At 37.6% G+C, this 13863-nt stretch overlaps 1 protein-coding gene across 1 annotated transcript in view; it reads left to right on the forward strand.

Moving 5' to 3' along the window:
* Positions 1–13863, forward strand: part of LOC122788034 (parathyroid hormone/parathyroid hormone-related peptide receptor-like) — a 916427-nt gene that overhangs the window by 598925 nt on the left and 303639 nt on the right. Inside the window, exons 8-9 of the mRNA XM_044054954.1 lie at positions 3882–4068; positions 11566–11719. Coding sequence (XP_043910889.1) covers positions 3882–4068; positions 11566–11719 — 341 coding nt within the window. The remainder of the gene's footprint in view (positions 1–3881; positions 4069–11565; positions 11720–13863) is intronic.

Consider the following 13863-nt stretch of genomic DNA (forward strand, 5'->3'; position numbering starts at 1 on the left):
ACTTCTCCGGGGGGAAGATATGTGAAGATATGTAAAGGCTGCCAGCCTAGCTAGATAGAATTTTGTAAATAATTCTGTCATTTGTAAATATTAATGTAAGCCACAGGCTTGTTCTCTTAAATGTGAAAAGACTGTATTGGATGTTGAACTGAAAAAAATGTAACAGCAGTGCACTGTGCTGTAAGAAATTTGATAAGTCAAGCATTTCATGACTGTCTTTGATCTCAGGACTCTGAGATGAGATGTCTGGATGAAGGAATTCTGGCTGTTGTTTTGAGACCAGAGTTAATTGCTAGAATTTGCATGAATAATTTATTTTATTGTTTTGGCTTCCTGTTCAGCTGGAAGATCAAAAGGGCTGTTAACCTCTGAGTTTCTGTTAGCCTGGGAACCAGTAAGAAATGATATAATCTGAAATGAATCAGTGGTACTGTGTTACCAATTTAAGGACAGAAAGAATGAGGGCATTTAGCATTTGTCTTGAGAACATCCAACTCACCAGCGCTCTGCCTGTGTTCTATATGTAAGTTTATTTTAGAACTCTGCTTTCTCTTAGATATATCTAGGAACTAGGAATATTAGATTAGTTTTTTTTTTTCTATATTGATGTCAGAACTTTTCTGCTGTTTTATTTTAAGTATTTCTCTGTGATCCCTGAACTCTTGACTAGCACTGTGTAGTAAGAAGTACTGTCTTGTGTTTTTATTATTTATTATTAAATATTGTTAAACATTTCAACTGTGGCTGTTTTGTGTAGAGATAATTTAAGCTCAAAGAGTACATTGCACGTATTTAGTGATATTGTACAAAGCCACTCCAATAGCCTTGCTGTCCAGTCACACTTACCATTTGGATAATAATATTGCACAGTATAATTGGACACCATTTCATAAGGGCCTTTTAGTGGCTGATAAATATTAGTGGATGGTGGCAAGTGGCACTACTGTATAGTCTGGGTAAAAGGGGCACAGCTGGAGAACCCGTGCCAGCCTTCCCCAGGAGTGTCTGTGTGGTTGATTATAATTCTTATCTCAAAGTGTGTGTGTGTGTGTGTGTGTGTGTGTGTGTCTGTGTGTGTGTGTGTGTGTGTGTGTGTGTGTGTGTGTGTGTGTGTGTGTGTGTGTGTGTGTGTGTGTGTGTGTGTGTGTCAGCTACATGGGCAGGGACATGAAGTACTGGTTGGACAGAGAAAGTGCTGGAGATTTTAGCTTGCCCACTAGGCTGAGATCTGGACCCTATAGCTGTGCCAGTGGGGGAGTCTTATTGGGGACCTGGAGAGAAAGGGAAAAAAAACAGCTCCAGACTGACTTTGATCTCTGTGTGCTCTTAAGGGAAATTGTACTTTACTATGTGTGTATTTATTATCCTTTCCCTATATGGACGCCCCTCACTGGTGTTAGTGGTGAGGATTGAGGCTCATTGATTGCTGGGCCAGTGCACGGGCATCACAAGTATCATATAAAATATACAGATATTTGAAGTAAAATATTAATAAAATATATAAAAAAATGGCAGATTGCAATAATAAGCTAATTCACACATAGGTTATACATACAAAAATTCACACAGTACAATATAATAGAGCAATACAATAAGAAGAGTTAATATTAGATAGGTGTAAGTCAGTATATTTTAGGAAGTTGATAACTTATTTGGTTAAAAAGTAGACAAAGGGAGCGTTAAATGGTAGTATATGATTAAGTAGTGACAAAAGAAAAGTTATAACTCTGAGTTACTGAGTAGAAGAAAGGATTAAAATGATTATGGGAGAGAGAGAGAGTAAAAGATGAACATATCTTAGTATGAAAAGTAGCTAAGTATTAGATGAGTCCGATAGAAATTAGGACTATAGATAGTATTAATAAACAGTATTAATAGATAGTATTAATATTCAGCTGGGTTTAAGACAGGAGCAGAGCCATGATTTGGATAGGTGAGACTTGAGAAGTGTTTTAAATATATGAGGGTTAGCAGTTGATAGTATTCGCTGTGGGGTCGTGTTCCATAACCTGGAGATATTATTGGCATATAGAGAGTCACCATGGAAGTTATTAGACCTGGTAACTTGTAGAAGGAGCTTATCAGAGGATCTGAGTTATCTTGTGTTGGATTCGGTTTTAAGTAGGTTTTATAGAGCTGGACATTTCTCAGGTCGATGTATTATCTTCTGGGCTACTGAAAGTTGGGTAAATATAAGGAGATTGGGTAATAGACCTTGCATAGGCCTAAAATGTAAGGTTAGGCCTGTGTCTTCATTTTATATTTAATTAAGATACATGTGTGTGTTCAGGTATCTTCAGGAGGAGTTGTTAGGTCAAATGTCATTTAAATGTACAAAGATACAGTATTCACTTTGCATAATTCCGGAAATGCAGCCATATTAAAGCAGGCTTCACAGTTTGCATACAGTTTTCAGTGAATGCTCTTTCAGTCAGTGAAAATAACCTTCATTGAAGAATACTGATAATAACAGAATGTGCTGCACATATGAGTACAAACACATTTGTTTTATGCTACAAGGCTTAGAAACCAAGGCTAAAGAGATGTGTAGACATTTACAGGGTTTTGGTATTATTAGGAAATACTGCAGACACAGTTAAATTAGTTTGTTTGGACTGATATGCAGAACGTCATGGCAGTGCAGTTTTCAGAAGGCAGTACAGACATTCAGCTATGAGTGCAGACATCAGGTCAAATATCCAGCTTTTCAGAATATTGATTATACTATTCATCAGGTAAAATATGAATGCAGAGGATTATTTCAACTATAAAAGAAATATGAATATGAGTGCAGAAGACTGTTTCAGTTTATCAGCACTGTTATTGGAAACAGTATTTGGATACTGTTGACATCTACCTTCACTGTGCATAATAAAGCATTCTTAACTGAACTCCAGCATGTGCAGACTTCATTCAGAAAGTATAAGAAGATTTTGCCCATAAAGGAGAGAGACTGCACCTGTTCAGAACAGTTCTAGGTAATTAACATATAAAGACATTCACTCCAGTCCCATTACAGTTTCTTCCATTTGTTTCCAGCGCATTCCAGTATTCTACAGTAATATCAATTCTTTCAAAAAGCAACAGCTAAGTACAACAGAATACTGGGCTGTGCCCCCAGAAGTAGAGAAGTCAGGAAAAAGGAAGTAATTTTCCTGGCCTGTAAGAGCATGTTGAGACTCAGCTAAAACACTATGTCCAGTTTGGTAGACCATGTAGGAAAAAGGAAGCTGAGATGCTAAAGCATGTACAGGGGGAGGCTGCAATCATAGTAAAAGCACTGGAAAGGTAGTTATATGAACAGAAGCGGGAAGGATTGGGGCTGTTTTCTGCAGGAGATAGAAACAAAAAGGAAGATATGATGTGGGCCTAAAAATCATTAATGGGAATATTCATGGAACTATGATGGAAGTAGGAACCATCATGAATTTTATACTGAAGGATTAAACTGTACGTTGGACATTAGAAATGACTGTGTCTGAGAGCATGACAGATAAATGAAATTGACTGCTGGACTAAGCAGTATGGAGCAAAACATATGTTTCTTTCAATAGATCATAAAATTACTGGAAAATTGTGAGAGGAGGGGCAGCAACAGGATACTAGATGCATAACTGAGGTAGACTAGACAGACAGAGAGTTGCCATCAGTCTTGCCCTGTTGTCTTCATATGGATGTATCATTCATTCCCCTTCTTACAATTGTCTTTTCTGTGTCTCATGGATTAGGCTTGATGTTATGCTGGGGATACACACAGTGTACACTCTACTTTCATTTTAGGAATTTAAAGTTGTTTGAGCAGTGGTGATTAAATGCTTTATATGCTGTACCATAGTCCAGTACAGGGTCTGTAACTGATGAAAAGCATTGCATTGTTTCAGGCGTCTTTATTGCACCAGGAACTACATCCACATCCACTTGTTTGCCTCCTTTATATGCCGTGCAGTCAGTATTTTTGTGAAAGATGCAGTGCTGTACTCTGCTTCAGGTCCGGATGAGCTAGAGAAAGTGAGAGCCAATCACCTGCGAGATGATTCAGAATCTCATCCTGGACACAGGTCACAGCTGGTAAGTACAATAAACTACAAATGTTTTCCTACCAATGTAAGAAACATGGCTAGCTTTTCAGTTTTATCATTACATCATTAATGAAAGTGTAGGTATGAAAACGTGACAGCACAGTGATACTACAAATACATGTTTGGGCCTTGAGGGATTAATCTGATGTACTGAGATACAGTCTAGTGGCCAGTGAAGGCTCCTACCCTATGAGAAAAGGTTGGGCAGCCAACATTTATTATACCCCACTGGTGGATGCTACAGGTCCTACAGACATCAGAACTCATATTTATCAGAACTGTCTCCGAAAAGGAATGAAACATGAATAGTTCTGAATATCTTAATTTTGTATGAGTGTAGTACTCACATCCAAAACAGACACACACATACACACGTATACTGTATATTATTGAGGAGGTCTGCACTTGCATCTGCCAGCTTTAAAATAAACTGACTCCAAGCCCATCAATGAACAAAAAGGTCTGTAGTAGTTTATTGGCAGGTTTTGAATAACAGAAATGTTTTTGGCAATATATTCCTCCTAGTCACTTCTAGGAAAGTGTTTGTGCTAATCTGTGAGATAGTGACTTATTATTGGATATTCTGACAAAGTCCCAGGTATTGATAAAGTGGAAGTACACCCAACCAGATTTGGAAGGTGTAAGAATGGAATATTAGGTCAAGTCTTTAGCAGTAAGTGAATTGCCTTCTGAAAGTGGTGGGGTGATAATTTCTCACTACCCGGGGCAGGGGATGTCTCAACAAATTAAACAGAGATCAGACACTCAGACGGGTATGCTAGCCTTCTTAATTCAGGTTGGTGTAAGCACTGACAGAGGGCTGAATAAGCTCTGTATGGTCAGGGATCTCACACCTGGCAGCACACAGAAGTCTGGTGTTGTTCATGATGCTCATAATGAAGTTTCTTTTTTGTCTAGGATCAATTACATGATCCATTTTGGTGGTGTGTGTCCCTAAATTGTCCTTTCATGTATTTTTTTCAAAGAGTGTTTGAGAATCCCTTAGTGTTATGCAGAGCCAGATCTAGCATTAGGCGACCAAGGCAGTCGCCTAGGGCCCACTGGCTGGGAGAGGGCCCCCGCTGGCTGGGATGGGAGCTGCTGGCAGGAAGATTTGTTTTTTTAATTAGAAAAAAAAGTTTTTTTTTAAGGGCGTTCTTCTTTAAGAAAAACACCCTTTGCGTGTGTTCACACAATGCAACAGATTTGTGTGACCTGTTTCCATCTACTGCATCTGTGTGACCTGTTGTTTACATCTTTTTCTTCATCTTCCGCACACACAGAATTTGAATGCCAGAAGGTATTTCAAATGTGGACTATGAACAGACAAGTGAGAGGTAGGTGTATATTTCTGTTTTTATTTAAGTGGTAGGTAGGTAGGGGTGTGTCTAAGAAGTAGGTAGGTAGCTGTGTGTTTGTGTGTGTATGTGTGTAATAAGTAGGTAGGTGTGTGTGTGTGTGTGTGTGTGTGTGTGTGTGTGTGTGTGTGTGTGTGTGTGTGTGTGTGTGTGTGTGTGTGTGTGTGTGTGTAAGAAGTAGGTGTGTGTGTGTGTGTGTGTGTGTGTGTGTGTGTGTGTGTGTGTGTGTGTGTGTGTGTATGTGTGTGTGTGTGTGTGTGTGTGTGTGTGTGTGTGTGTGTGTGTGTGTGTGTGTGTGTGTGTGTTATGGGGTGGGGCCCAATCTATTACCCTGCCTAGGGCCCCATTTAGCCTTGATTTGATTTGGCTCTAGTGTTATATATGCAACAGAGTGTATGTTTGTGTTGGTGCTCCTGTGATTCCTCCAACAGCCAGTATACCTGCCTATTAATAAGTTTCTGATGCTTGTACTAAGTTTATGTGATCAATGAGGCAGGCATTCCCTTAAAGGAGAACTCTACCCACAGACTCAAGAAATATGTTTATTTCATCATGGTTTGTGTTTACTACATTTTAACACCACTTTGGGACTATTTCCAGGTTTTTAAATATTTTTATACATAATTTCTGAGTCTGACCACATGGGACTGGCATCTTGAAGTCATTCTGATTGTTTAGTTTGCCTCTATGTATCCCACAATGCAGTGCTTGTCTGTAAAAAATTACATCACGCAGGCCTCTTTCTTCCTAAAGCTCCTGTCACTGCATTGATTTTACATGCATACACTGCTGTCCTTCAGTCAGTTTTAAGCAACATTTCATGCCATTCAATGACTACTTAAAAGACAAACGGTGCAAATGCAACAAAACAGACTTTCAAAATGCTTTTTACTGCTGGTTCTTTTTAGAATGGTTAAACTGCAGCCTTTTGTGAAGCCTGAATTGTATTACTTTGACTTATCTCCTATCCCCCTTCACACCTAACTCCCATAGCTGTCAAAGTGATAAGGATAATTTGAGAAGTTACCTGTTGTGATTGATGACTCACATCAGGAGACTTGTCTCATGTACTGTTTCCTTGTTCTAGCCTTTACTTTCTGTATGGGTAGGGGAAGGACTAGGGAGAAGTGACATCACAGCATGGGTCAGTTTGGGGAGGGAAATGGCCAGAAAACTACCTGTATTCAGTGGCCTTGATGACATCAGTGAATTGGAGACTGCAGCAGGGCAGTACAAAAGTTTTTTGAAAGTGAAACCACCATAGTACAGTAAGGTACTGTTTTAGTGGAGAGAAACAGTCAATTTAAAATATTTTAAATGCTGCATTGATGTTTATTCATAGCAGGGACAATGAATAGGGAGAAAAAAGACAGAGAAGTTGAGCGTTTAATATTAGAATCCCATTGTTGTCCTTTAAGTGACCTGCTGACTACCAAATAAGCTGCCAGCAACTGAACCTACTGTAGCTGTTTGGTTTGAGGGACCCCAGTAATGTTTTTGCCCTACAATACTAACAGATATTAAGCAATTTGTGTTGGCATTAAGTGGAGAATAGTGACATATAAGATATGCTGACAACTGCAAAGCAACTTCAGCAATGACATACAGCAAAGTAGGATGGAAAATGGTAATATTCATTGCATGTGACATTTAGCACCACCATCCAAGAAAGGCAAAATTGCTTGATCAACTTTAAGCAAAATATAGGCTAAACAGATCCTATTGTGTTCAGTGTTAATCTATGAATGGAGTGGAAGTCCATGTTATATACCACCATTCATATCCCAGTATTTGTTTTGTTCATAATTGCTAGGTCTGTCAGGCTCAGTACTGTCAAGTCATTCATTATATTACATTTGCCCAGTTGGTTCAGGTAAACAATAAGGAATAACAGGTTGTGCATCAAACTGATCTGATGCTTGATCACAGTAGCACTGTGACTCTCAAAATCAATGGCCAAGTGTGGCCAGTCCATTAGGTTTGCATGAGAACAATGCACACCCCTGGTGTGTCTTTCTGTACTTATGAAAATGACATTGTCTATGGCCAAATTTATTTTGGCTGAGTAGTAAAACTGCTGACGTGATGCCAAGTAAATATTTGCTTGCTGTGCCAGGCCTGTCAGGAAGTTAGAAAGTGTAGCTGTCCTAATTCTCTTGCATATTACCAGTCTAGTATTTTCTGTTTACCTAAGTAAATTGTTGATAGAGCTACTAGCTGTAAGTCCCTATTCAAGAATCACAGGCATAGAATAAAATTGCATTTATAAACAAACAATGGCTTACTGAAAGGTAAGAAAAACTAATTCCAAAGATTGTGCATGGAAGATTAAAAAATTCAGATCTGCACAATGTTCTTGTGACTTAATTGTACTATTACCAGGTATAGGTAAAATGCTGTTAGGACTACTTTCTGAAAAGAATGACTCCTGACTAGGGGTTAATGTTGACTAATTGACCAGTACAAAATAATTACGCTGTTGAAGAAAGTGGCAGCAATCAACATATTGTGCATTTGCAGTATTTGTAAAAGTTGGTTCAGACCACTGTAGCACAAAAAAACTAAAAAAATATAAAAAATAAAAGTAGTCTTTCATCTTGTGCATAAAGATGAAAAGATTAAAGGGCATACATGTGCCAGACAAAGACCCATTTTATTTTCCTGTGAATTAAGTCACTAAAGTGAGTTTTGTAAAGACTAACTTGTATGCAACTCTGAAAGCATGGAACTCATATGTGAAGTAACTTCTGCTAAAGCAGAAGTTTCCACTACGAGTCATTTAAGACGAAACCCCCGACAGTTGGAAACATAGAATTCTTATCCTTGAAAAGAACTGCCAAAAAACCCAAAACAAAATGTAAGTTTTTTGCAGGGTGACAAGACCTTCTGCACTCCACCCTATACCAACTCCACAATCGCACCAACTCAAAAACTCAAAGAAGAGAGTAAGCACCCCAAAATGGGCATCGGTGTCAGGACATCTTTCCAACAATTATTTCCTGTGAAGCTGATCGGAATCTCAGGGAGCTGAGCCTCAGGCAATTGACACTTGAGAACTGAAATGTCATCTACCAAAAGGATAACAAAGCAAAAACAAAAAAATGCATGTTAATGTTATCAGTTAAGTAATCTAAGTACTGTGTCTAACAGTCACATGTCAATAATTTAAACAAGACATTTTTGCATAGAGAGACAGAAAGTGATGAAAATGTCCAGTGAAATGAAGTTGTAAAAACAGCATTTTGTTTTGGTTTGCACAGTATTTTTCTTTACAGGTGTCGTAGTAGGAATATTATATCACAAGTCATTAAGACCAAATATATTTTAAGAAGTATTAACATGTAATGTTATAATGAATGTAATATAAGTAAGTGGGCCTTTATTATTCTCCCTTTTCAAAAATAACATGACACATGGCCTGCCTAATGATAAAATGGTCATCTATGTTGATGACCTATTACCAATTAAAGCTCACAAGTCCCACAAAATACTCCAGAAAGACACACAGTCAGTTTCATGCAGTCTGCAACTGGTGTCATTATAATAAATTCTTATAGTCCTAAAACTGATACAATACTCTCCACTTCAAAGAAATTGGCCTCAATCCCCCATCTTAGTCATAAGAGACCTAAAAGGAAAGAAACATTATAGCTAATGTTACAGAACAAAAATACCCTGGGGTAACACTCAACTGTTTATTAAACTTTACTGCACATATGGATAAAATATCCAGCAAGGTATTTATCACAAATAAAACTTTTCTACAGATTCTTTCACTTACTCTCCTCAAAGTCACACATACCATTATCCAAAAATGTCCTAATAACTAAAATTGAATGTGCGGCCAATCACATGCAGAGCTGCATACTTACTAAATTCTTATACTGCCCACCAATAAAAAGATTACTCCAGATTAGAAATCAAAAACTATTCCGTCAAGAACAGCCAGACAAATACAATCACTTTGAACAGACCTCGATTCAAACTAGCCATAGGCAAAAAAATAGGACCATAGAATGTATAGAATCAGCTAAAATTAGATACAAAAACATTAGAACCATTCAAACATTAAAAAAATCTTAAACAGCATTTATAAAATGAACCTGAATTCATCTGCTTTTGGGACACTGGCCAATTGTGACAACTTATACCTGCAATGAGTGGGGTCGAATGCTGTAAATGTCGAACACCTCTTCATCAAACCCTTTTTGACAAAGTCTACATCTGTCGAACGATCATTTCAGCTAACTTTTTCTCAAGGAAAGTAACCAGTGGGCTATTATCAGGAATTTGCCCATTTCCCCACTGGTGTGCGATCTCAGAGTTGGTATATTTAGTTAGGGGGGGTGTGGAGAGCACAGCCCCCACCAGGGTACATTTTAAAATGCTGTTTTTGTTGCAGTCAGTAGGTTGGCCAACTTTTTACTTACCGTAGGAAGCAGTTTCACTGGAACGATCATTCGATGGATGAAGTTTCAACAAATAGGGTTTGATCAAGAGGCATTCAACATTTAGAGCATTCAATGATGTGACATAGACCCGCAATGAATGTACTTTCTGAATGTGTGATGCAGCCTTTACCATGTCTGTCAACTTCAAATTATGTTACTAGAAATATCTTTGCATTTCAGACTGTATAACTGTTCATTTAAACTGTGCTGTTATTAAACTTATAATACAAATTACAGTAAATTGGTTGCACTGTACAGTTTGTACCTGGGTTGTGGTCGAAAAGGGTCAATAGCCCAGCCTACCTACCTGGCTATCAAATTATAAATAAATAAGTAAATAACATGAGAAAAGTGTAGTAGTGCAGAAACTGAATTTGATACTTGAGCAGTGCCACTTTGAGTACCACAACTCATTTAAATATAGTGCGTAAGGTTCATCAATTATTAAGCAACACAAACCAAAGCACCAAGGAGGTCTGAAATCCAACATAGTATGCACAAGACTGTGGATCAGGCAGGCAGCTCTTTAATGTACATGAACGCTGTATAGGTCTTCTGTGTTTTCGTCACCAAGGACTTCATCAGATAATAAAAACTGGCTGCTTAACCCTTCTGTTTTATATACATAGTCCCCTCCCATGCTCAATTTATTAGTCAATTCAACACTTAAAGACATAGACAACATTGAAAAACTTTCACTACAGCATAAAAAATAACTGGTACTTGTCATCAACCTCCTAAAAAATTATAACTGTTTGAAACATAGTTGTACAAACTCAAAAATAGGTTGTGTTTTTTAAAAACAATGACGTTTAAAATTGTACCATGACTACTGTATACCACAGTCCTAGTAGAGACAGGCTAAAAGCAGTAAAACGATACCATCCCACAATATGATGACTGCTGGCTATCACTTCCATTTTACACCCCTACATAGACACATACACACACACACACACACACACACACACACACACACACACACACACACACACACACACACACACACACACACACATTCACACACACACACTGTAGCCAGCATGACGCATCTTGTGATTATTCCCTGAAAGCAAGGGGTGACCCACACACTGACGGTCACATTACGTCACTCTGGGCAATAACTGGTTAACTGGTGGAATGTAGGTACCTAACTGCTAGTATGGGAGGTTAGCAGAAGAAGACTAACTGAAGCATAAAAATGTTCCCATATTCAAATTCAGGTATAATTTCTTACCATTTCTACATCTGTGAGTACACACAACTACATGTGCATCAGATATCTGCTAGAAAGTAGTTTTGAAATAATATGTGCAAACAGACGAAACATTTTGTCACTGTAAAGAATTCAAAGTGTTTTCTGCACACATATATATATATATATATATATATATATATATATATATATATATATATGTATGTATATATATATATATATATATATATATATATATATATATATATATATTTAGTCCTCCCCCTGCTGTGTTGTTTATGAAATATTTTAATGAAAACAGTGATACGATCTGGCAAAGGCTAGGACAGTGAAACATACATACAGCATAGGAAGTTCCCAGAATATTATCATAGACTGGTAAGCTGATAGTTCATTGATTGCTGTTCACTGTTTTTGTGCTGCTGCCTTACATATTTTTCTTTATGTTTGTATAATTACAGGTTGGCTGTAAAGTTGCAGTTACATTATTTCTGTATTTCCTTGCAACAAACCACTACTGGATTTTAGTGGAGGGTCTCTATCTTCACAGCCTTATCTTCATGGCCTTTTTTTCAGACAAGAACTACTTCTGGGCACTCACCGTCATTGGCTGGGGTAAGAGCCAAAATTCCAAAATTTGCAGAGCAGTTAATACATTTGCTCCTGAACAACCTTGATTTTAATAACTAACAAGAGAAAATAAATAAATGGTAGTAGGGGCAGAAATTGTTGATTTATTCTAGGAATCTTTAGTCATCTAGTCGCTGTTTTGCAAAATTTGTAGTGTGTGTGTGTGTTTGTGTGTGTGTGTGTGTGTGTGTGTGTGTGTGTGTGTGTGTGTGTGTGTGTGTGTGTGTGTGTGTGTGTGTGTGTGTGTGTCTATGTGTGTGTGTGTCTATGTGTGTGGATATGTAGGGTACCTTAGGTCTTCATTTCCTAATGAATGAGATCCATCAGACAAAATCATGAAGAATAGAGGGCTGTCAGTTCTATCCCTACGTCAGGTGCTTGGATTTTTGTTCTAGTACTGACACTGCACTGTGATATTAGAGAGTTGCTGCTCTCCTAGGTGCTATTCCTCACTTGAGATGTTGAACTGATGGCCTGTTTACCTGACATGATAGAATCTTTGGTGAATGTTAAAGATTCCAGAGAAGTTGTCAAAAAATAAGATTGTTAGTATTAAAAAAATTGAACAAAAACAGATGCAGTGATTATCAAAAAATGAATAAACATACAGCTACGGAAGATGAAAAAGCCTTCACTGCTTAGGTCTGATTTTTGTCCTATAATATCTCAGGAAAAAGTTGCCTGTATATTAGATATTAGACAAACTGTCCAAGTAAGAAATACATTTTGCAGAAATTCATTACATGTAGCTATGTACATTAAATAATTCTTGAAAATCATACATTTTGTTATATAAGAGAAAAATAAGAACATCATATGAACTCCAAATTTCCTACAAAATGTACTCAAGTTGTATATCTTATTGTTTTCCAAGAGTTCATTTTGATGAAGACCACAAAGAGTATGCAGGTCACTGAGTGAACTAAGACGTGGGACATGCAACTGATCTCAAACGGAGATCTCAGGACCCGGATCCTACTACAGAACAAAAAATAGGTTTCTAGTCCTTATGTTTACTTGTTAGACCTCAACGCAAGACAAGCTGTTCCATATTTTATGTTTCACTGAACCTTTAATGGGAATTTATGGAAGGCATTCTTATAGCAGTTTCTTCTTCTATATAATAAAGTCTGTTATTATTTAGTCAGGTGCAGTTTTCAGTCATTCACCGTGCCATGTACTTAATAAACAATCCTGTCATACAAATTCAGTCTGTTCTTTGGCATGTCACTATAACCTACATTTTAACTTTTAACATATTGAAAATATCCATCCATCTGTTCTTTGCTTTTATAAATACCTTGTCTCTTTTGCAAATGCAGTAACTCTCAGGAATTCAGATACTTACACCTTCGTTGAAGGTTGTGCGGCAGGCCTGGCAAGCCGGTACGTAAAAATCAACTGCCAATCATTAGCGGACTGGAGTTCCGCTGTGGCGACCCCTAACCGGGAAAAGCCGAAAGACACACAACAACATCCGGATACCTGTTGCAGACTATAGTGTTCCCTACCTATACTAGTGTTTCATATAAAATGTCTTCAAATTAAAAAGATAAGTGGATGAGCAATTTTAGCCCACCCTCATCGTCTCCTTTATATGACACCCAAAAAGGTGCTTAATATTTTATTTATCAGTATGCATTCAGGTTATGGAGAAAAGAAATGCAGCCCTGCTACATAATCTCCATGCGTGATTATACTGATTTAATGTGTTAACTTGAATTTCCTTCCTAAACTGATACTGGCATTCCTCCTATCACAGTCTCTCAACATCTACTATAACTGCACAAGCTTTATAAATGAAATGTTGTCCACTTAACATCCTGGAATCCTTTGAATGTATTCTTGTTTATATTTAACCCTGTGGCCCTCAAAAAAACAATGACTTTATCACAAAATGACCGAAAGACACCTAAGTCAGGCCCTAACAGTATAATGCACTTTATGTAAGATGTAACACATAGGTCCAGCATCTCTCAAAGTGATGGTAGTTATCCTACACTTACAAAATCCAAAAATCAATGGACTTCGGAGCATCCCTGCTAAACACACATGCCCAATCCAAAATCTGAACCAAGATAACCATTAACCACTATTCTTAGTCATGAGCGACTATGAACCTCACAGAA

This window comes from Protopterus annectens, chromosome 13.part0 (assembly GCF_019279795.1).
Source record: "Protopterus annectens isolate FY-2018-M chromosome 13.part0, PAN1.0, whole genome shotgun sequence".
NCBI lineage: Eukaryota > Metazoa > Chordata > Ceratodontiformes > Protopteridae > Protopterus > Protopterus annectens.